Here is a 21,780-nt window from a genome sequence, read left to right on the forward strand (position 1 = left end):
TTTAATAATGTGCCCTAGTTGTGATTTTCTTTATATTTGTACTGCTTGGAGTTCGTTATTGAATATGTGGCTTGACTTCATTATTGAATATGTGGCTTGACTTAGTCTGTCACTTTTAGGAAATGCTCAGCCAGTATCTCTCTAAATTCTATTTGGCCTTGCTCCTTTATTCTGGACTTCCAAATATTCATATTTTACTGTGTCACTTATGTCTTCATTTTATGTTTCCATCTGTCCTTTGTGTCTTCATCTGGATATTTTTTACTAATCCTCTCTCTACTCTATTGCAGTCTTAATTTTGGTTGTTTTATTTTTCAGTTCTGGAATTTTTATTTGATTCTTTTTAAAAATAGATTCCATTCTCCTTTGTGAGTTTTTTTCCTATTTTCTTGTACAGATTAATCATAGGTATTTTTTTTTTAAATGTTTGTTTATTTTTGAGAGAGATTGAGACAGAGCATGAGTAGGGGAAGGGCAGAGAGAGAGGGAGACATAGAATCTGAAACAGGCTCCCGGCTCTGAGCTGTCAGCACAGAGTCTGACATGGGGCTCAAACTCAGCAATGGTGAGATCATGACCTAGGCCGAAGTCAGACGCTTAACCGACTGAGCCACCCACGTACCCCAAATCATAGGTATTTTAAAGTCCAAGTCTGATAAAGTCTAATATCTGATCACCTGTTCATATATTACTATTATCTCTTGATTTTTATTTTCTCATATTTTCTTTCATGCTTGGTTTTTTTTAATAGAAATCTGGATTTTGTATGTGAAAAATTATATAAGGCTTTGAATGATTTTACTCCAAAGAAGATTTAGTATTTTTCTGGTAGGAAGATAGAGTATAATGGATCCATTTGACCCAGTGTGTACTATCTTTTGCTTCATGGGTGAGACCTTCCAGCATTTCAGCTAAAAGCCTGAGGTATTTATTAGAAATCTTCCTCTTTGGTGGGCTCCACATCTTACTTTCTGTGTCCTTGACACTATGAGACCACTGAAATCTCTGCTTAGTTGTTTTTAATATTGTTGCAGACCACTTTTTCCAAAAATTTCCCCTTCTATGAAATATTATTTTGCTCCTGTGAGGAGATATGAGAGATCACATTTTCATAATGTTCCCCTTACACTTTTCGTTAGATAAGTGTTCGTTAATAGTTTCAGATTTTCTGTGGGAGAGGGGAAATAGTCACTGATCCTCTTGTTTACAGTGGAACAAAGATGGTACTAGATTTGCATACTGATAAATCTTAATCTCTGAGGGTAAGAGTTTCATTTAGTTTCCCTGCCCTTAAATCACTCATTTTCCATTTTTTATTTTAGGCAAATTGTCTACTTCTTCTTCATTGCCAAGGACAGTTATGTTTATAGCCATTTAGAACAGCAAATGCATGCTCATACATATACATACACATATAAAAGAAATCTTAGCAACTTAAAGTTGGAAAGCTTCACAGTGTGTGTTTGTGTGTATATAGGGGTTAACTTCATGCTTAGCTTTTGCTTATAGTATTTCAAAAACATTTTTTATTAGTATTAAATCATACATGAGGGACTATTTTTGGGTGGGGTCTTTTTTTTGTTCCTGTTATTATACATATTAATAGGACAGACTTTTTATGGGTCAGAGCTCAACTGGAAAGATATGATGTTATTTTAAATATGGATTTTTCTTCTGAAACTGTAACAATAAAAGGTTAGGTTTGTGAAGCTGGAGTCCTGGAAGGAGAATGAATGATTTGTAATGCTCTTGAAAGTGTCTGAAAAATTTTTAAAAATTTCTTTATGTGCTTGGTCCCATAAGAGCTTTTCTGAAATAGCTTTGTAGTTTCTGTGAAACCCGTAGTCTTTCAACTGAAAGGCTAATTGAAGCCATCACACCATTACTAGAATAAGGAAGAGAAAGAGTAGGATTATGAGGATGATAAAAATGTGTAAAATTAGAATACAGGGATTGGTGTGTATCCTAAGGGTTTGATTATAGTCATTCTCTTTCAAAAACAACATTATTCTTTGAGAAAAGAAGAAAAGTAAGATTACTTTTTAAAATAGAAAAGAAAAAACTAACCTGCAAAGACGTAACACAAGGAGCCTTCAAATAAAATGCTACTCATGGTTTCCTGAATTTATGATTTTTCTCAAAATAGAGATCTCTATACTAAATTCAAATGCCTTAAATATCCCAAACAATAAAGTCACATTTATTCCTGAGTGGATTAGTTACAAGATTATGGGGACTTATTTCCTGTTTACTAATTGTTATCCAGTTGGCAATATCTTTACAACTTTGAAGCCTCCTCCTTAACCAGACCTTTTCCTGCATCTTTTAAAGACCAAGGAAGGGTGTGAATCTGAATTGCTTTCCACCTCCTTCCCATCTGTCCAAATCTTACTAGCCCACTTCCCTTGTGAAGCTTGTTCTACCCACTTCTACCCACAGTGATTTATAGATTAAAAATACTCTAGAAAGTTTAGATGATTATTATGGATTATGTTTGAACATTGATTAATTTCATTTAAGTGTTTTCTTCAGTGTTCAGTCTTTGAGGGAAGAGGTTCTCTCTGACATTTTCTTTTTCTTTGTTTTAGAGAGCAGAGTGCAGTACTGGCTACATGATGTAATATAATTAAATCTGTGCTGTTGACTTGATGAAACTGTGTTATTCCAGGTCCTCTCAGAAGCTTGTCACCAAAACAGGATTAAATGTGTAAGCAGTGTATTAGGGGAGATGCCTGTAAGAGAAAATGGAGACGCTGGGAGAGCCATTGGACTACAATGTTAGTCTGACCCCAAGGGAAGAAGATAGGAAGTAAGATTAGGTAGAAGTGTCTTGGAGTGTAGTGCATTTATAAGGAATGTTTGGCAAGGCCAATGGGAGTCCTTGGCTAAGTTGTGTGTGGGGTCCCACTTCTCCCAGAAGCTGGCCTGCCTTAATGTCTTGTTGTGTTCAGTCGTTGGCTGGGAGTATACCCTGGGAAGTGTGGCCTTAGTGCAAATGTTAGGATGGATTTCAGGACATACCAGTTGGCAACTTGGACCAATTATGTTTTCTGCTGTTGGAGATTAGACAGGTTCATTTTCATGGTCACCAAACAGATATTTTAAATGAGAATGTAATGTATATAAACACTACAAGAGCTCTCTCTACAGTTTCTTCTTCTATAAAATAATTTTGTTTATAATAATTACTCAACATAAGCTCTTTAAAGAGCAAGGATGTTGTTTTTATTTTATAGAGTTCCTTTTTGCTGTCCTTCATGTACCATTTTTTTTTTTTTTTAAATCAAAAGTCCAAAGATATAAACTAAACACTCTGGGTAATTTCCCATAATCATACGGTAGTTTACTTATAATAGGGGCATTAAATGTTTTTTTAAGTATATGATAGTCTAGCTATTTTACATTTCCTTTTTTTAAATGAGTATATCAGTTCACTTTTAAATTGTTGCCAAGGGCTTTATTTTTTTTTTTCAAGTGTTATATAAAAGGAAACTTACATCTAGGAATTTTGCCAGCTATGTTAGATAAGAAAATTGCTTTATGAGTGAATATTTGTGAGTACATCTAGTTTTCTATGTTTATATTTGCCAGAGTTTAGATTATTTCATATCAGGGAGTCTATTTTTGGAGCTTATGTTAATACTCTTCTTTTTGCCAGCATATAGGATAAACTTAATAACCTTTTTTAAGCCCCAATTTTTTATTATTAGAATCAACAGACAAAATTATTCTGAATTTATTTATATATGTATGTATACATCCATATTTCCATATATTTTTTAAAGAATGTCAAACTTACAGGAAAGTTGCAAGTACATAATTTTGTTTTCCTATAGTGTTTGAGAGTGGTTTGCCAACATGATGCTGCATCACCCCCAAATACTTCAGGATGTTTTCAAAGAAGCAAGAATATTCTCTTGTAATGAAACATCCAAATCAAAAAGGAACATCGATGTACTGCTACAACCCAAGCCTTAGACTTCATTCAGGTTTCACTAGCTGTCCACATAACGTACTTTACAGAAAAAAGGACCTAGGTCAGAATCATACCTTTCTATTAGTTGACATCTTCTTGACATCTGGAATAGTTTCTCACTCCTTCCTTTATTTGGTACTTGTGAAGATTATAGCCCAGTCATTTTTTGAAATGTCCCTCAATTTGGGTTTGTCTGATGTTTCCGCATGGTTGGACTCAAGTTATACATTTTTGGCAAGAGTAACACAAAAGAAACATCTCTTATCTCCTCCTCTCAGGTAGCACACAGCTGCAGGTTTTCCCATAATTGATGATGGTCACTTTGAAAATTTTTTTTTAATGTTTATTTCTGAGACAGAGACAGAGCACGAGTGGGGGAGGGGCAGAGAGAGAGAGGGAGTCACAGAATCAGAAGCAGGCTCCAGGCTCTGAGCTGTCAGCACAGAGCCCAATGCGGGGCTTGAACTCACAAACCATGAGATCATGACCTGAGCTGATGATGGTCACTTTGATCACATAAATAAGGTGTTGTTGACCAGACTTCTCCACTGTGAAGTTTCTCTTTTACCTTTTGCAATTAAGAAGTATTTTGGGGTGGAGTAATAATTATATAAACATACCTTCTTCATCAGACTTTGCATTTATTTATTTGTGTGTGTGTGTGTATATACAGGATGTATATATACACACACATACACATATTATCATAGTCAGACTCATCAATTCTCATTTTATTCAGTGTATTACTAACTCTCTTACTATAATTATTTGTTTTGGTGCTCAGATTGTTCCCAACTGGACGGTGGGAGACCTTCAAGCTGGCGTTTTGGCATATCCTATCATTCTCTGAGCACTGCCTTTCTTTCTGGCCCAAAAAGATGCTCCAGGCTTCCTTTGCCCCAGAACTAGACCATTTCTCTAAGGATCCCTTCTTTCTTTAGTTAAAAATGGTAGAAAACCAAGATTTCTACACTAGGTGTATTCACTGATATTAGGATGAGTTACTCACAAGTCATCTCACCGGACAGAGCTAAGAAATATATATGTGCATGTGAATATATGTATAGACACATATATGCATGTCTGTATACAAACAGTTTTTTCAGTATTTTTAATAAAATAATTCACATACCATAAAATGCATCCCTTGAAATAAGTGTACATTTTAGTGGTTTTTAGTATATTCATGAAGTTATGCAACCATCATCACTATTAAGTTCTAGAACATTCCACCACTCTAAAAGGAAACCTGTATCCATTAGAAGTCACTCTCCAGCATCCCTACTCTCAGCCTCTGGCAATCAATAATCCACTTTCTCTTTCTGTGGATTTTGTTGTTCTTGTTGTAGTAGTTTGGTGACTTTTGTGAACTAATTATATAAAGTCTATTCTTTGTCATGTGTGGCCACTGAAGTCTCTGTTTGGTGGTTAGCTAATGATTAGAAAGAGGTTTGCTTATACTTCCTAGAATCCGTGACTTTCCCACTCTTTGCCAAGGGGCTCTTTGGATGTGCGTAGGCATACTTTTATTTTTTTATTTTTTTTTTTTTCAACGTTTTTTTATTTATTTTTTGGGGACAGAGAGAGACAGAGCATGAACGGGGGAGGGGCAGAGAGAGAGGGAGACACAGAATCGGAAACAGGCTCCAGGCTCCGAGCCATCAGCCCGGAGCCTGACGCGGGGCTCGAACTCACGGACCGCGAGATCGTGACCTGGCTGAAGTCGGACGCTTAACCGACTGCGCCACCCAGGCGCCCCAGGCATACTTTTATTATTCAGCTAACCGGGTGACAATTCTATTTTACCTTCACTTCCTGCTTGTGCAGAGCCTCAATCAATGTCAGCCAGAAATGAGAGCCTAAAGCCTTCTCATGCCTTTTCTGAGCTTACCCAAAGCTTTGGGCACCTGTACAGTTTTACACATGGACGTGGCCCTCTATATTCTCAGAAATAAGTCTGAATTTTTCAAAGAACTTATGGACATCTCATTCTATAGCTTTTTCCTTTTAAACCTTTTGGTTAAGTCTGTTGTCTGCTTCAACTTTTATCTACCACCTGAAGGCAGTCATAAAATTAAACAATCACTTGTAATTGTTTTTGACAAATGCCCTGGGGAAAGGGCTTTTCACACTGGGTGAGCCTTGCAAGTGGTCTTTGGGGAACCACCACACAGGTCTAACAATGCTCATTCTCTGTAAATGATTCTTTGCAGGATTTGTAGCCATCCCCTTTTGCTCCTGATGGTCTCCAGGATGCTTGTTTTCACTGCAAAAGCAAGGTGTTAGTTTTCAAGGTCATCAAGGGGCTGCAGAGGTAGAGCTAAGGGAAGTTAAAAAATGCCACAAAGTTCACTGTCCTTACTGAGATTCGGTCGTTTTTCTGTAATAAATGTTCCTCAGGTTGCTGCAAATCTTAGGTCAATTTCCAGAGCACTAGAAAAGCCGATTGTAACGATTTTTGCTATCTTTCCTGCTGTTATGGAGGAGCACATTTGTAGAGATCCTTACTCTGCCTTTTTTGCTGATGTCACTGCCCATATTTGTTTTTATACCTTTTTACATATGTTGAAAATTAGGGATTCACAGGAATACTTTCAATTTCAATTAAATATCAGCAAATGAATTCTACTGTTCTTTTTCCTATATTTGTTAACTCCCTTCTCTAATAATGAAAAAACCTAGTTCTCATTATTTTTCATGTATTTATCCATTTGATCAATATCCCTGTATGTAACCAGCTTCCCATTGCTGTGGCCTCTCCTGTCTTGCACAGATGGCCTCTTTACAGTGGTCAGGCTCTAACATCCCATGTGTGTCACTCCATTGATTCCTTATTCTTGGCCATCCGCTTCCCCACATGGATGGCCTCATCATCCTGGTTAGAGTATAATGTCGGACCACCCCTCTGTGTCATGTTTATCTTGCTTTGCCTGATGGCTTCTGGAAGGAAATGGGAAGTTTGACTACTTTTTAATAAAACAAGAATCCATAAGCATTGTAATGGTGAGTGAGACCTCATCCAGACAGCTCCATACTCATCCTGATGATGGCTCAAATGGGATATGTGGAAGAAGGACATTGTAGTCCTCCTTGACATCAGCCTGTCATTGCTACTATTATTCACCTCATGCTGTGCCCAGGCGCTGTTTAATCCTCAGGCAAGTTTATACAGTGGTTTTTATTTTTACCTTTGTGTTACAGATGAAGATAATCTGCTCCCCTTTATCACAGAAGGCCTCAAAAGATTTGTCTATACCTGCTCTAACCAGTTTCTCTCCTCCAACTATTTACTAAACCCACTTCAGTCAGGATTTCACCTGTATTACTTTATTGAAGATGATCTATGTCAGAAGACAAACATATTCCAGATCATAAAACATCGTCATCTTAGTTAATAGTAACTCCATTCTTCCCATTGCTCAGGCTAGAAACCTTGCATCGTTTTTGACTCTCCTTTCTTTCTCTTACACTTAAGTTGAGAAAGTGTTAGCTACCACTAGAAGCAGAGGTCCCAGGATGTCAACCCACTGCATAGTTTGCAAGTGTTGAGGTTACTAAGAAAGACACAGCTCACACAGCCACTGGATGGAGCAATACTTTCCCCTCATAGAAAAAAGAGCAAGGTCAACTTCAGTAGTGAGTGTCAGTCCTCCAAGATGTTTATCACAGGGAGATGGTCTGCATGCACCTCTTCTGTGCTGCAGAAGAAAGAGCCCATTCCCTGCCCCTAGAGACTGTGGATAACTGTGGGGTTGACCAGGTGCCATATGACATACACACTTATAAAGAAGTATGCATCAAGCCTGGAATCGGGAAAGATGACCAAACAAGGTGATAAGCCCAGCACAGGGAGTAAGGGCTCCTTACCTCCATGTGAGAAAATATCCCAGGGCTGCAGCATACTCTTTTGCAACCGTGCAGAGGTCAACAGGTTGTGCAGGACTGTCTTTCACAACACATCTCATCCATTAGGAAATCTTATTGGCTCTGTCCTCACAATACATCCAGAAACTGCATCTCATTACTTCCACTGTAGCCACCCTGGTCTAAAACTACAGCTGTCCACCTGGTTTTTCTGTTTCATTCATTTTTAAAGCTTAAGTCCTTACAGAGGTTTACAAGGTTGTAAACTTCACGTATGACTGTTCTCTGCATCATGAACTCTGTCCTAGTCACACACATGCCAGGCTTGCTCCCCCATCAGAGCCCTTGCACCGACTGTTCCCTCTGCTCAGAACACTTCTCCCAGAGATCTGTCTGCATGGCTTGCTCTTCTGCCTGTCTTGACTTCTTGCTCCAGTGTTACTTGCCCAGCACTGTCTGCCCTAACCCCCCTCTTACACTTGCAGCGTCCTCCGAGTCCAGCATTCCTTAGCCCCTTCCCCTGTGTTACGTTTTGCCACTGCACTTACCTTCACACTTACTTACACTGTTGTCTTTTTCCAATAAAAAAACAAGCTTTGTGAGAGCAGGTGTTTTGTCCATTTTGTTCACTGCTTAGACCAGTCTTTCAAAAAAACTCTCCACAAATATTTATTGCCTCAAAGTGTTTGAAACTTAGGGAAGTTAACTAATTATTGTAAGAGGCAGAGGTGGAATTTGAAGTGTTTGGCATTCAGATCCACTATTAGAAAACTTGTAAGTAAATTTTTTGACGAACAATGATTTTAGAACACTTTACCATAAAAAGCTACTGTCCTGGGTCCTATAGTTAGGGGCCAGTTTTATAGTTTGGAAGCGAATCTGAGAGCCTCGTAACCATATTGCTTTTATAGGAAAATACATGCCGAATTTCAAAGAAAATACTGGTAAATGAACTGTTGATTACTATGGACTGTCTGTACTGAATTCTAAAGGAATAGGAAGATATGTCATTCATAATGACTCTAAAGGCTTGGAGGAAAAGGAATACGATGAGGAATGTTTGGTACTGAAAATTTTTATAAAAATATTGATTTAGTCCCAAATTTTAAAACTTCAAATTGTGGTGTGAGAATACATCTACATTACCTTTTCATTTACTTGGTATTTCTAATGTTTATGGCCCTTCTTAAAACTAATTATTCATTATTCTAATCACTAAAAATTTTGGTTTTGTTCATGAAAAACATTTTATATTGATTTGCTTTTTGTGGGCTAATTCAGAAATAAATGATGTCAACTTAATTCTGGATATCAGTGTGTGTGCATTCCCAAAGATGTATTTATATATTTCTAAGATATATAGATAAATACAATTAGATACAGATGTTATCTAAGAGGGTACACACACACACACACACACACGTATGCACACACACACACACAGTAGATCTCCATTATTCATAGATTCCATATTTGCAAATTTGCCTATTCACCAAGATTTATTTGTAACCCCCAAATCCGTACCCTCGCTATTTTTGTGATCATTGATTGATGTACCTCTCCACTGTGTCAAAAAATTTGAGACCTGATGTATACATTCCAAAGTTCACATGAAACCAGGTAATTGTCTGTCTTCTTGTTTCAACTCTCATTCTATAAATAACAGTACTTTTTTGAAGTTTAGTACCTCATTTTTGTGCTTTTTGTGATTCTGGTGTTGGTGATTATGCTGTTTAAAATGGCCACCAAGCGTAGTGAAGTGCTGTCTAGCAATGCCAAGCACAAAACACAAGAAGGCCATGACGTACCATATGGAAAATATGTGTGCTCGTTAAGCTTTGTTGAGTGGTAGTGATATTGCCCATGATTTCAATATGAACTAATGAACAATAAGTATCAAATAAAGTGTCTTTAAATAGAAATACACATAGACATAAAACAAGGTTATGGTGGATTGATTGACCAGGGGCTCCCAGAAGCCTAATCCTCTGTTTCCCCCTTTGGGGCATCGATTCAGTATCTGCTAATTCAGTGTTCACAGCAACTTTATAGAGCAAACAGCTGCAAGGAATGAGAATCTACTGTGCATAGGTATAATTTTCTCCAAGAAGAGTAGTTTCCAGTGGTTATCTACCTCACTATTTTATTTTATTTATTTTTTTTACCTCACTACTTTAATCACTTATGTTAAACTCCAGCGGAGCCTTGGTATGTGTTTTTCATATATCTGTTTTCTAGAGATGTCACCCAATTTGAAATCTTATCACAAATCACCGACTGGAAAATTACTAATAAGTAGTAAGCTTTTAAAAATTTTAGTTAGATGTTTAAAATTATGAAATATACATTCAAATGAGAAAACATGATTTGTATTTCTGAGTTTTAAAAGTCAATAATAGAAGTAACATCCTTATGCCAACAGCTTAGGAAATACAGTATTACCAATATCTTTGGATACTTCCAGGTGTCTTCTCAGAGTCAATCTTCCTCCACCCCACCAGAGTCAGCCACTCTCCTAAACTTGGTGATTACCATTCTTCTACCTTCTTTAAATAAACCCACATCTCTGATTAGTTTATGACTATGTACTGATTACAACACAGAAAGAAAAATTTATGTTTTATCATTAAGTTCTGCGGTTGCTCACCCGAACTCTGCCACATTTGTCAACAATCACTAAGATCCAGAGTCTACATAGTAAGAGTAGCTAAGACCTCGAGATCCGAAGCCAGGCTGCCTGAGTTTGAATTCTAGCCTGCTGCTTACTAACTGGGTGACCCTGGGCAAGTAATTTAGCTTTTTGTGCCTCTGTTCCTTCTTCTATAAAATGGATGTATTGGTGCGCCTGGGTGGCTCAGTCGGTTAAGTGTCTGACTTCAGCTCAGGTCATGATCTTGTGGTGTGTGAGTTCGAGCCCCACATCGGGCTCTGTGCTGACAGCTCAGAGCCTGGAGCCTGCTTTGGATTCTGTGTCTTCCTTTCTCTCTGACCCTCCCCCACTTGTGCTCTCTCTCTCTCTCTCTCTTTCTCTCTCTCTCAAAAATAAATTAAAAATGTGGAAAAAAAATTTTTAATGGATATATTAATAGTACTTAATTCAGAGGGTTTTTGTTAAGGATTAAATACATTTATATAAACACCTAGAACAATGGGCAGCAATTATCAATAAATGTTAGTGGCTATTTTACGGTCAGAGAAATTAATGCTAAAGGATTCTTTGCAAAGCCATGTGTGTTATGTGCTGTATTAAATAATCTTTTCTTTAAAGGTTACCCTAATTTCTTTTAGACAGCCAGGTGTCTTACGGTTCTTGTCACTCTGTGACATCTTTTCATTTAGCTTTTCGTGGCACTATTTAAACATAGTTTTTCCTTGGTATCTCTTTTTGTCTCTTAGATTGTATGAGAACAGATCTCTTTTTAGTCTATAAATAAACTTATTTCCACATATTTTACACTTGGTTGTTTCCATGACATACTCATTGAAGGGCTCTTGGTGCCAAGAACAGTCCAAAGGCTGGTTTGTTTGTTTTGATTTCATTTTGGCAGAAGCTCATTGCAGGTAGTAGATGAAACTGTTTGTCTATCAGTAGCCAGTTCATCAGCAAATATATCAGTTCCTTTAGCACTGCCAAGAGCTAAATAGGGATATGTTTCAGAAGTTTGATCCTCTCTTGTATGCCCACATCACAGCCTCTCTGGCTTCTTAGAGTACATGTTCTGATTTCCTTTTCATTTTTTCCTGTGAATCTGAGCTTCCTTCCTCTTTACCTATAAGTGTGTTTGTGTGATGAAATAGACAATAGATACCTGTATGTTATCCATTCCTGGGACAAAAGAGAACTGTCATTCTGTGTTTCCTGCATCAACCTAGTAAAGGTTTGTGTGTGAGAGAGTATTTTGGGAGGAAGAAGATTGTAGATTAATCTTTAGATACAATTTAGCTGTAAGACTAAAATTTTCCCTAATGTTTTTAAGGTAATTCAAGATCAGTACTGGTTATTTTGTGTGTGTTTGGGTTGGTAAAGAAAGTCCCACTACCCTGTGGGAAATTATTTTCAAAGTTAGCATCCCACACTTTAAAAAAAAATCAAGTGTTTTCTATATTTATTTGATAAAGAAGAACTTACATTTATAGATAAATGTTAGCACCAACTAGATTATGCCTTACAAATATCATGTTATGTCTAAGTTCTAGCCTGTAGTGAGCATGTTAATAAATATATTACATAGAGAAATAAAAGTTCTCCTTCCCTAAACCCAGAAGTCATAGATTGAAAAAGATTAAACAAGAATCAAGATTTGTCAAAATGTCATCAAGAATTGTCATTTCTCGAGGCGCCTGGGTGGCTCAGTCAGTTAAGCGTCCTACTTCAGCTCAGGTCACGATCTTGCAGTCCACGAGTTCAAGCCCTGCGTCGGGCTCTGGGCTGATGGCTCAGAGCCTGGAGCTTGCTTCCGATTCTGTGTCTCCCTCTCTCTCTGCCCCTCCCCCGTTCATGCTGTGTCTCTGTCTCAAAAATAAATAAACGTTAAAAAAAAATTTTTTTTTAAATAAAAGAAGAATTGTCATTTCTCTTGAGACTGTGGAGTCTTATCCCCCAACCCTTTTGACCCCCAAGGCAAATCAGAAGATAGGCCCTTCCATCGTTTATGGACCCAAATGCATAAATGTCTAAGAAGAATAACTCTGCAGAGTGAGTCTAAATGATTGTCTTAGTCTCTTCAGGCTGCTGTAACGAAAATAGCATTCACTGGGTAGCTTGAACAACAATTTGTTTCTCATAATTCTTGAGGCTGGGAAATTCAAGATCAAGGTGCTGGTAGATTCAGTGTGTGGTATGGGCTTGCTTCCTGGTTCGTAGATGGCTGTCCTCTTGCTGTGTCCTCACATGACAGAAGAGACAAGGGAACACTCTGGGATCTTTTTTATAAGGACGCTAATCCCATTCACGAGAGCTCTACCCTCCTGACCTTATCACCCCTGGATGGCCCCATGTCCCAATACCATCACATTTTGGATTAGGTTTCAACATATGAATTTGGGGGGTGGGGGGGGGGGGATATAATATAGGTATTAAGCATACAGGCTCTGTATTTAAACAGATTTGGGTTGAAATCCTAGCTCTAGCTTTGTGTCTCTGCCCAAGTTGTTTACTTTCTCTAAACCTGCTTCTCTTATCTCATATGCTTTGTGTGAATTGATTGAGAACACAGAAAAGCATTTAGCGCAGTATCTGGCCCATAATAGAGGCTCTCTCGTGCCTTTGTACATGCCTTTCCCCTGCAGCATGCCTAAGGAGTCTCCATATTCTTCCTTCAAGCTTGTGAGGCCAAGTCTCCAGCAGTTCTGGTCCCATCCCTTTTTTTTCTTTTGTAAGATTAAAACAACATCACCTTGTGTTATGTCTTTCTTGCCTTTAACTCTGCTTCTTACACGATGATTTGGCTGCTTACCCTTTCCCTCTGAGCTCCCACCTCTCTGGCAGCGCTTCTCTCACTGCGCCTGGTTTCACTGCACACATCGAATCAATCCTTCCACGAGACTCTGAGCTGAGGTGCGTGGAATCCATCCACCTCACAAAGCACAGTATTTCATCCACCTCACAAAGCACAGTATTTAATTACATAATAGATGCTCAGTAAATACTGGCTTGCTGAATGAATATTGAAAGTACTCTTGGGAACCCCGCCAGAAAAGTGGGCTATAGTTCAGAGCAGAGAGCAGAGACAGGGTGCAGCCACAGATTGTTTTCCCCCAAAACTGTTATGACAATGTTCAAATATATTTTAAAAAATTACAAAGAATTGTACAGGAAACATCCACCAACTCACCACCTGGGTTCTACAGTTAATATTTTGTTACATTTTCTTGATCACTTATCTGTCGATCCATCTACCTGCTATTCAATTGATCAATCCCTTTTAATATTTTCAGGCATTTGAAAGTAAATTGCCTTTATATGTCTTTATACCTTATGCCTAATAGTGCAGCAGGTATATTATTAGCTAGAGCTCAATATTTGCTAACAGTTTTCCTCTGCAGGTACAACTTCTTATCAGTGAAGTGTACAAATACTAGGAGTGCCGTTTCATTAATTTTGACAAATGCAAACTTGTGTCCAAGACATTGAAGCTTCGTCATGTGTTCGCAGTTCATCCCTGACCCTTCCCCCAGAAGCAATCTTTGTTTTGAGTTTTTTAACCCTGTATCACTTTGACTTGTACAACTTTATGTTAGTGGAACCATGGAGGAGAATCATTTTCATGTGAGATGTAGTTCACACAGCGTAATAGTTCTAAGATTCTTCCGTGCTACAGGTATAAGTAAGTGACTTGTCACTTTTTTTTCTTGCTGAGGGAGGAGTGTTTCATTGTATGAATATACCGTGTTTATACGCTTCCCTGCTACAGGATACCTGAGGCTGCTTACAGTTTGGGGCTATAATAAATAAACCTGTTAGGAATATATCTCAACTCTCGATCAGTCTTTGTTGTATACTTTTGCATTCATTTCTCTTGGGTAAATACGTAGATACGGAATTGCTGAGTCATAGGGTAGGTGTATATTTAGTTTTCTAGAAAACTGTCAATTTTACAAAGTAGTTTTACTACTTTACACTCCTACCAACAGTGTTTGAGAATCCAAGATACTGACATTTAGTGTATTGGTCTTTTTATTTTAGTTTCTGGTGGCTACATAGTAATATCTCACAGTGGTTCTCATTTCATTTTAATTTATTGTCTAATGATGTTGAACACTTGGCCATGGTATTACTGGCCATTCATAGATAACCCTTTGTGAAATGTCTCTTCGGATCTTTTGTTTTTAAAATTGAGTTGTTCGACATTGAGCTGTAGAAGACCTTTATGTACGTGTTGCAAGACTTTTTCCAGATATGTTTGCAAATATCTTCCCAGTCTGTGGTTTACCTATTTATTTTTTTAACAATGCCTTTTCATCATTAGAGGTTTTTAAAAATTTGATAATATATCAGTTTATTCTTTTATAGTTAGCACTTCTGTGTCCTGGTTAAAAAAACCTTTGCCTTTACCAAATTACAAAGATATTCTGTGTTTTCATTGAGTAGCTTTATAGTTTTAGTTTTATGTTTAGAACTGTGATAAGTCTGAAATTAATTTTTGTGTGTGAAGTAAGGTAGGGATCCAAGTTCATTATTTTCCTCATATAGATATCCAACTATTTGAGCATATTTATTGAAACAATTTTCATATACTTGCAAGTTGATACATATAAACAATTTTATTTTCCTCATGGTATTATCTTGGTAACTTTGCTGGAATCAAATAATTTTATAAGCGTGCCTGTACTTCTAGGCTTTTTGTTGTTTACTGATTATTTGTCTACCCTTCTGTCAGTTTTATACTATCTTGAATATTGTAGTTTTACAGTGAGTATAGTAAGGGCTTCTCTCCTGTTACTCTTTGTTCCAGAATTTCCACCCCCACTTTATAGCTTTTTCTCCAATCTGTTCTCTGGGTCTTCTAGCCAATAAGACTACTGTTTTATATCCAAGTTTTAGCCATCCGATGCAGTAGCCCTGGTGCCTGATCTTTAGCAAAAGCCATAAAGAATGGGAATATTACCCAGTGTCGTTCCCTTCTTCCAAGTTTATTCTCCCCGCTAAGTTTCTGACTGCTTTTGTTTAGCTCTTCAGTGTCTTCAGGTAGCTGTTTTATATAATTGTCCAGACACAGTTTAAATTTGTTGCCAGAGGGAAGATTGGTCCAGTAGGAGCTGCTACTCCATTACAGAAGTGGTGTAGAGACGGTTTTTAAAAGTCGGACGGAGCAAGCATCTGGCCAGAGATGCACTTAAAGTGAGGAATGGAGAGAGATTTGGTGCAAAGGGAGGCAAGTTTTGAATAAAGGGAGAGGATTCAGTTCACCTCAGTTAGAGAAGGCTTATACTAAAGCCAAAACAGTGCTTGGAAGGACTCCAAGGATAAGAACTTGCTAGAATGCTGTTTTTTAAACTGTGAATCATAAAATCAATTTAGCAAGTGGTGTCTGAAAAGTCATTTTTGCTTCTAACCTAACTAAGAACCATAAAACAAGTAGAAAGTAAGATCATTGCATTACTGATGTGCACTTTTAGCCTCAGCTGTCTAGTTAAAGAATAGTCTGTGGAGTCACTGAATTCATACCTTCTCTGTCTGATGTATCATGGACCTTTATTTTCTGTTAGAGTTCTCTTGTAACACAAATGAGCATATAAACAGCACACTTCTCAGTAAACATTAACTATCCCTCAGTAAATAGATCAAACATTTGTTAAAATGATGTCAGGGTCGGTGAAGCATGGGCGGCTTTTGGAGATCCACAGTTTTAAAGAATCCTCAACTGACATCTTTCATTGGGAAGGGGAAGCCTTGAAAATATATTTGCCATTCTGTAACATGCTGTCTCATCAACAAAGCCCAGAGTTCCTTGTTCCTTGTTCATGAAAAAGGAAGTGACAGAGCACCATCAGCAATGCTCCAAATTGGGATAGAATTAGAACCTTTTCCCTCTTTCTTCCTTTTTTGTTCCTTTTTCTTTTCTCTCTGTAATCCTTCTTCCAGTCCCTAATACACACACCCATGAGCTCTGGATAAAAGTACAAATTAGGCAATCAGAACTATAACTGTATAAATCAAAGAAAATTAAATAAGTAAAAGGATGCTAATGCATCTTTCAATTCTTAAAATTAGGCAGAGCTCTGGAAATTGGTGATAATGAAGAAAAAGCTCCTTTCAGATTCATTAGGTAATGTTTCCATGATCCAATTTTTCTCTCATTAGAAGAGAGTGTGATAATATCATCATTAGCAGAAGAAGGTTAAGAGAGAACAATAGTACTTCAAAAGACATCATTAGGAGGGTGAAAAAGGCAGGGCACAGACTAGGGGAAAATATTGGTAACACATGTGTCTGGCAGTGACTCGTAAACAGAATGTATCAAGAATTCCCATGAATCAACAGTAATAAGACAAACAACCTAATGAAACAAGTGAGCAAGAGCTTGAAGAGAGTGTCACAAAAGAATATATATCAGTTGCCTAAAAGCATGTGATGGTACACCCTACATCTTTAGCCATCGGAGAAATGCGAATTAAAACCATAGGAATTAATAAAGAGAAAGAGACTGGCAGTATCAAGTATTGACAAGGACGTGAAGCATTAAATATTCATAGTTTGCTGGTGTGGGTGTGAAAACTGAGTGACAACCACTTGGGCAGACACTTTGGCAACTTGTTATAAACAAGTTAAACAGACACTTGTCATTTCAACCTTGAACTTCCACCCCTAGGTATTTACCTAAAGAGAATGAAAATCTATATCCATGAAAAACCCTTGTGTATAGATAGCAGCTTTATTCTTACTAACCAAAAACAAAGAAGCCCAAATGTTCATCAGTGAGAGAACGGATAAACAGATTGTGGTATGTTTACACAGTAGAATAGTACTCATCAATGAAGAGGAATGGCCTGCTAATGTACACAGCCGCATGGAAGAATCTCAGAAACATTATACTGAGTAAAAGAAGCCAGACACGAAAGAGTTTATATTAAATGATTACATTTGCATGAGAGTGTTTAAAAAAATCAAAGCTAATAATATGTTGTGAGAAAACCAGATCAGGGGTTGCCTAGGGGAGGTGGTTTGACTGCAAAGAGGCATGAGGGATGTTATGGAATGATGGAAATATTGTTTAATAATGGGGTTACATAAGTGACCCAGTTCAAGGAATTGTGTGACTAATGTATGCTTTTCACTGAATACAAACTCTATTTCAAGAAAGTTGTTTTCTTTTGTTTTTTTAATTAAAAAATGTTTCAGATCCGGTACTTTAACTACTTTGGCATATGGGAGCTACTACACTTCCCCTCCTCCCAGTGGTGACTCTTCCTAGTAATCTTTGATAACCACTGCCCTGGACAGAGACAGTTTTTAGACTTACAGAATCATAATGCATTGTATTAAATGCATTAAATAGAAATCCCCTCACTAAAACGAAGCACAACACATAGATGGGATACATGGGATGGGATACATATCCAGGATTCAGACAGCACCATTGGTATATTTGTCTTTGCATTAGAACTCCACAACTACTCTAGAACCTACCCACCCTCTTCTACCCTTTGCTCCTGCCTTCCATGGTCTCATTTGCCTGACTATAAACCGTAATGGATCTTTGAAAAGTAGGTGTTCTGAATATCTCTTTATTCCAAATTCTGAAGATGAACCTGGAGATAATGGGGCATTTAGAATTGCTTTAGAAACTATATAGCATCTTTGAGGATCCCACTGTGCTAATGATTCACACATTTAAGTTGCAATTGTGGTGCACAGCCTAGGGACAAGTTCAAGTAGTAGCCTGATGTTAACGTACATTAAAATCTGTGAATATTTACAGTATTTCTTTCTCTGCGTCTTTTCTCTAGGCCTACTCGGTCTACGATGAAGACATTGGATACTGTCAGGGACAGTCCTTTCTTGCTGCTGTATTGCTGCTGCATGTAAGTAATTTTCCATGTGATAAATGGCATGGTGCTTCCAAGTTTATTTTATTTTCTACTTGGTTTTCTTCTTCCTTCCCATTTTCCATTTATCTGATGGAGATTACACATGGCATATCTTTTTTAAAATGTACCTTCGGTGATAAAGAGATCTGATGTCAAGTACAGGACGGTTTCTCAATTGAATTAATATTGCTAGCAAGAAGGGAATAAATTGCTTATTTGGAGTTATTTTTAAAGAGAACCCTCTAGAAATAAAGAAGTCAGTGTAACTGCTCAAATATGAGCAGGACTAGGACCATTATGAAGGAATATGGCAAGGAAGTCTTCTCTTTTCTGCAGTTTATTTTTGTATACTCTCTTTCCTTTCAGTCACCTTCATTTAACAGAACATTTATTGATCATCGGTCTGTCAGTGCTGGGCTAGGAAGTGCAGTTACAAATATGAATAATTTATTATTTGTGTTCTGGAAGGCCTCATAGTTCAGGGTGGGACACCAGTACTATAGGCACATACTTATTCTTTTTATGTGTCTTTATGGATTTTTCTGACGGTCACTAAAGACCTTATGGTATGCTAAGTAAAAGCAATACACAGAGTAAGAGCACAGAAAGGAGAATTACCCAACCCAGCTCTGCCAGAACTTTCAGGAAAGACTTTCTGGAGGAGATGGTAACCTTGCCAAGACATAAATAATTTAGGTTGGGAAAGGTGGGGGGGGGGGGGGAGTAGAGATAGCTAAACACGAACATGAACAAATGCATGGAAACACATAAGGGCACAGCATATAAAGGGAACAATATGAAATTACAGTTTTTGTTCAGTTACTATCGGAAAATTTATGCTAGGAAGAGGTATGAGGTAAAAATGGTTAGATGGGCAGGGACCAGGGGTGCCTGGGTGGCTCAGTCGGTTAAGTGTCTGACTTCAGCTCAGGTCATGATCTCACAGCTTGTGAATTTGAGCCCTGCGTTGGGCTCTGTGCTGACAGCTCAGAGCCTGGAGCCTGCTTTGGATTCTGTGTCTCTGTCTGTCTGCCCTCCCTCCTCTCTCTCTCTCTCTATCTCTCTCTCTCTCAAATAAATAAACATAAAAAAAATTTTTTTTAAATAAAAAGATGGGCAGGGACCAAATTATAAAGACTCTAATCATGTCAAGAAATGTGGGCTTTATTCTAAAGCTAAGGAGGTGCCATTGATCAGTTTGAAACAAGGGAAAGATAGTGAGATGTTCATTTCAGATAAATTCTTCTTATACCTTGTAGAGGGTAATTGAAGGGAGCAAGCAGGAGCAGAGAGACCAGTTAGGAAATATCAGTCTAAATGAGAGATGTTGAGAGCCAGAGAAAAAGAAGCAGAATAAGAAGCATGCAGGAGGCAAATTGGTTAAGTTTTATGGAAGGATTAACAAAGGAAGAGTCAAAAGTAATATGTCTAATTTTCTAGCTTTGGTGACTGAATTACTTGGATTTTTAGCTGAGAAAGAAAATAACATCCATTGAGATTGAATGGAGAAAAATGATTAGGAGTTGATGATGAATTTTGTTTTGAATTCTTTGGGTTTGGGATATTTTGGGGACATCTGAGTGAAGCTGTCCGCCAACCAGTTGGATGCCGGAGACTGATGCTGGGGGGAAAATCACTGCTGAAATCATAGAGTAGATGAGATCATCTAAGAAAAATAGAGTAAAACAGTATAGAGCCCAAGAACTGAATTCCAGACATTGAAAGGATTGATGAGGAGGAGGAATTCTTGGCGGATTTCTGATTTTCAGGAAGGAAGAAGCAGTGCCGTCACATGTGGCAAAGAGGTCCAGCAAGTTTAAAACACAAACAAGCATTTCTTTTATGTTTGCATTCTGGACACGAAGAGCGATTATAGTAGATTCGTGGTCCTGATTCTGATAACTTGATTCTAATGATGACAATGATGTATTGTAATAAATCACTTTATTTAACTTTGAGTTTGATATCTTCCTCCATTGCATTATCATCTGTTTGTGGCCTTCTTGATCTTTTCCTTGTTATCCTCTTTCTTTGATTTCTCCATGGCCCATCTTCTTGGTATTCTCTGTGATAATCAAGCACTTCATGGCCACAAATTCCCAGGGCCCTTGTTCTGCTACAAAACCTACCTAGTGTCTCAAATAGCTCTCTAACACAAGAGGCTGTTGTAGGCAGTGACATTGATGTCTTCACCAAGGTTCAGAATCCCGTTTCTTCTAAATGTTTTTTTTTTTTTAACGTTTGTTTATCTATTTTGTGAGAGAGCAAGAGAGCGTGAGAGAGAGCCAGCAGGGGAGGGGCAGAGAGAGAGGGAGAGAGAGAATCCCAAGCAAGCTCTGTGCTATCAGCACAGAGCCCAGTGCAGGGCCCAATCCCATGACCATGAGATCATGACCTGAGCCAAAATCAAAAGTCAGACGCCCAACTGACTGAGCCACCTAGGTGCCCCAGAATCCCTTTTCTTCTAAAAGGAGCCTTTATAATCACTCTGATGAGAAGCTAAAGCTGAAGCCATGGGTGGTGAAACTTTGTCTTCTACAAAGTAATCTTTGCGTATATCATAGTTTAGCATTTTAGACCTGTAGTCCTATTAAACACGTTACAGTATATTGATTAAACTTCACTGAGAAGAACATCTTTCTGAGAAATCTGTTCTCACATTTAACAGAGGGTTAATTAAATATAAGTTCATATTTATTTGGAAATACCTTGCCATGAGAAAAAGAGATAGTGACCCAAATAACTAGAAAGCTCAAAACCTAGAATTTTTTTCCTACATTATCTACCCTCATCTTAGAAGGGTCACGTGGCAAGCTTGCATTCTAAACATACTCACAAAGTTGCTTTCAAGCTGTATCACAAGATGGCTAGAAATTCAGTCTAGTTTCTCACACTTTGTATAATAACAATTATGCAGTTGTTGCCATTGCTTATAAAAATAACTGGAAATACAGAAATACCTACAGAATCTTTGAAGAAATGGTCACTGGTATGCAGCATAGTGTTAATGAGAAACATATTATTGTAGTTTTTAATTGAGAGTGTATGCAATAATTCTTTTAATCAGCATATTCCATTAAATGACCAACTCATCCATTAACCAACTCGAGTAAGAGAAATCACCTGTAATTTTTTTCTTTTTCATATTTTTGCCTCTGTGGCGTAAGCAGGTAGAAGAATAAAGGCTAGCTTAAACAATTCATCAAATACGCTATCTCAGGTTCCAGGGAGATATGTTATTTGCTACTAACTAATTTTTTATCAGTTACATAAGCATTTGCTTCTTTTTGCTGCCAGACATCCTTTGGCAGCTCCATATTAATCATTGTCAGAATCTGCTTCTTTTCGGATACTGTCTTTTCCTCCCCCATGGTCATTTATATTTCACAGTCACTGCCTAAGAGGAAGGG

At 37.8% G+C, this 21,780-nt stretch overlaps 1 protein-coding gene across 7 annotated transcripts in view; it reads left to right on the top strand.

Annotated features, from left to right (window-relative positions):
* The window catches only part of RABGAP1L (RAB GTPase activating protein 1 like), a 753,436-nt gene that overhangs the window by 439,722 nt on the left and 291,934 nt on the right, over positions 1-21,780 (top strand). For all 7 annotated transcript variants that reach the window (XM_060644898.3, XM_060644899.3, XM_060644901.3 and 4 more), the window contains one exon: positions 18,290-18,364. In XM_060644898.3, coding sequence (XP_060500881.1) covers positions 18,290-18,364 — 75 coding nt within the window. The remainder of the gene's footprint in view (positions 1-18,289; positions 18,365-21,780) is intronic.

Source organism: Panthera onca, chromosome F1 (assembly GCF_046562875.1).
Source record: "Panthera onca isolate mPanOnc1 chromosome F1, mPanOnc1 haplotype 2, whole genome shotgun sequence".
NCBI lineage: Eukaryota > Metazoa > Chordata > Mammalia > Carnivora > Felidae > Panthera > Panthera onca.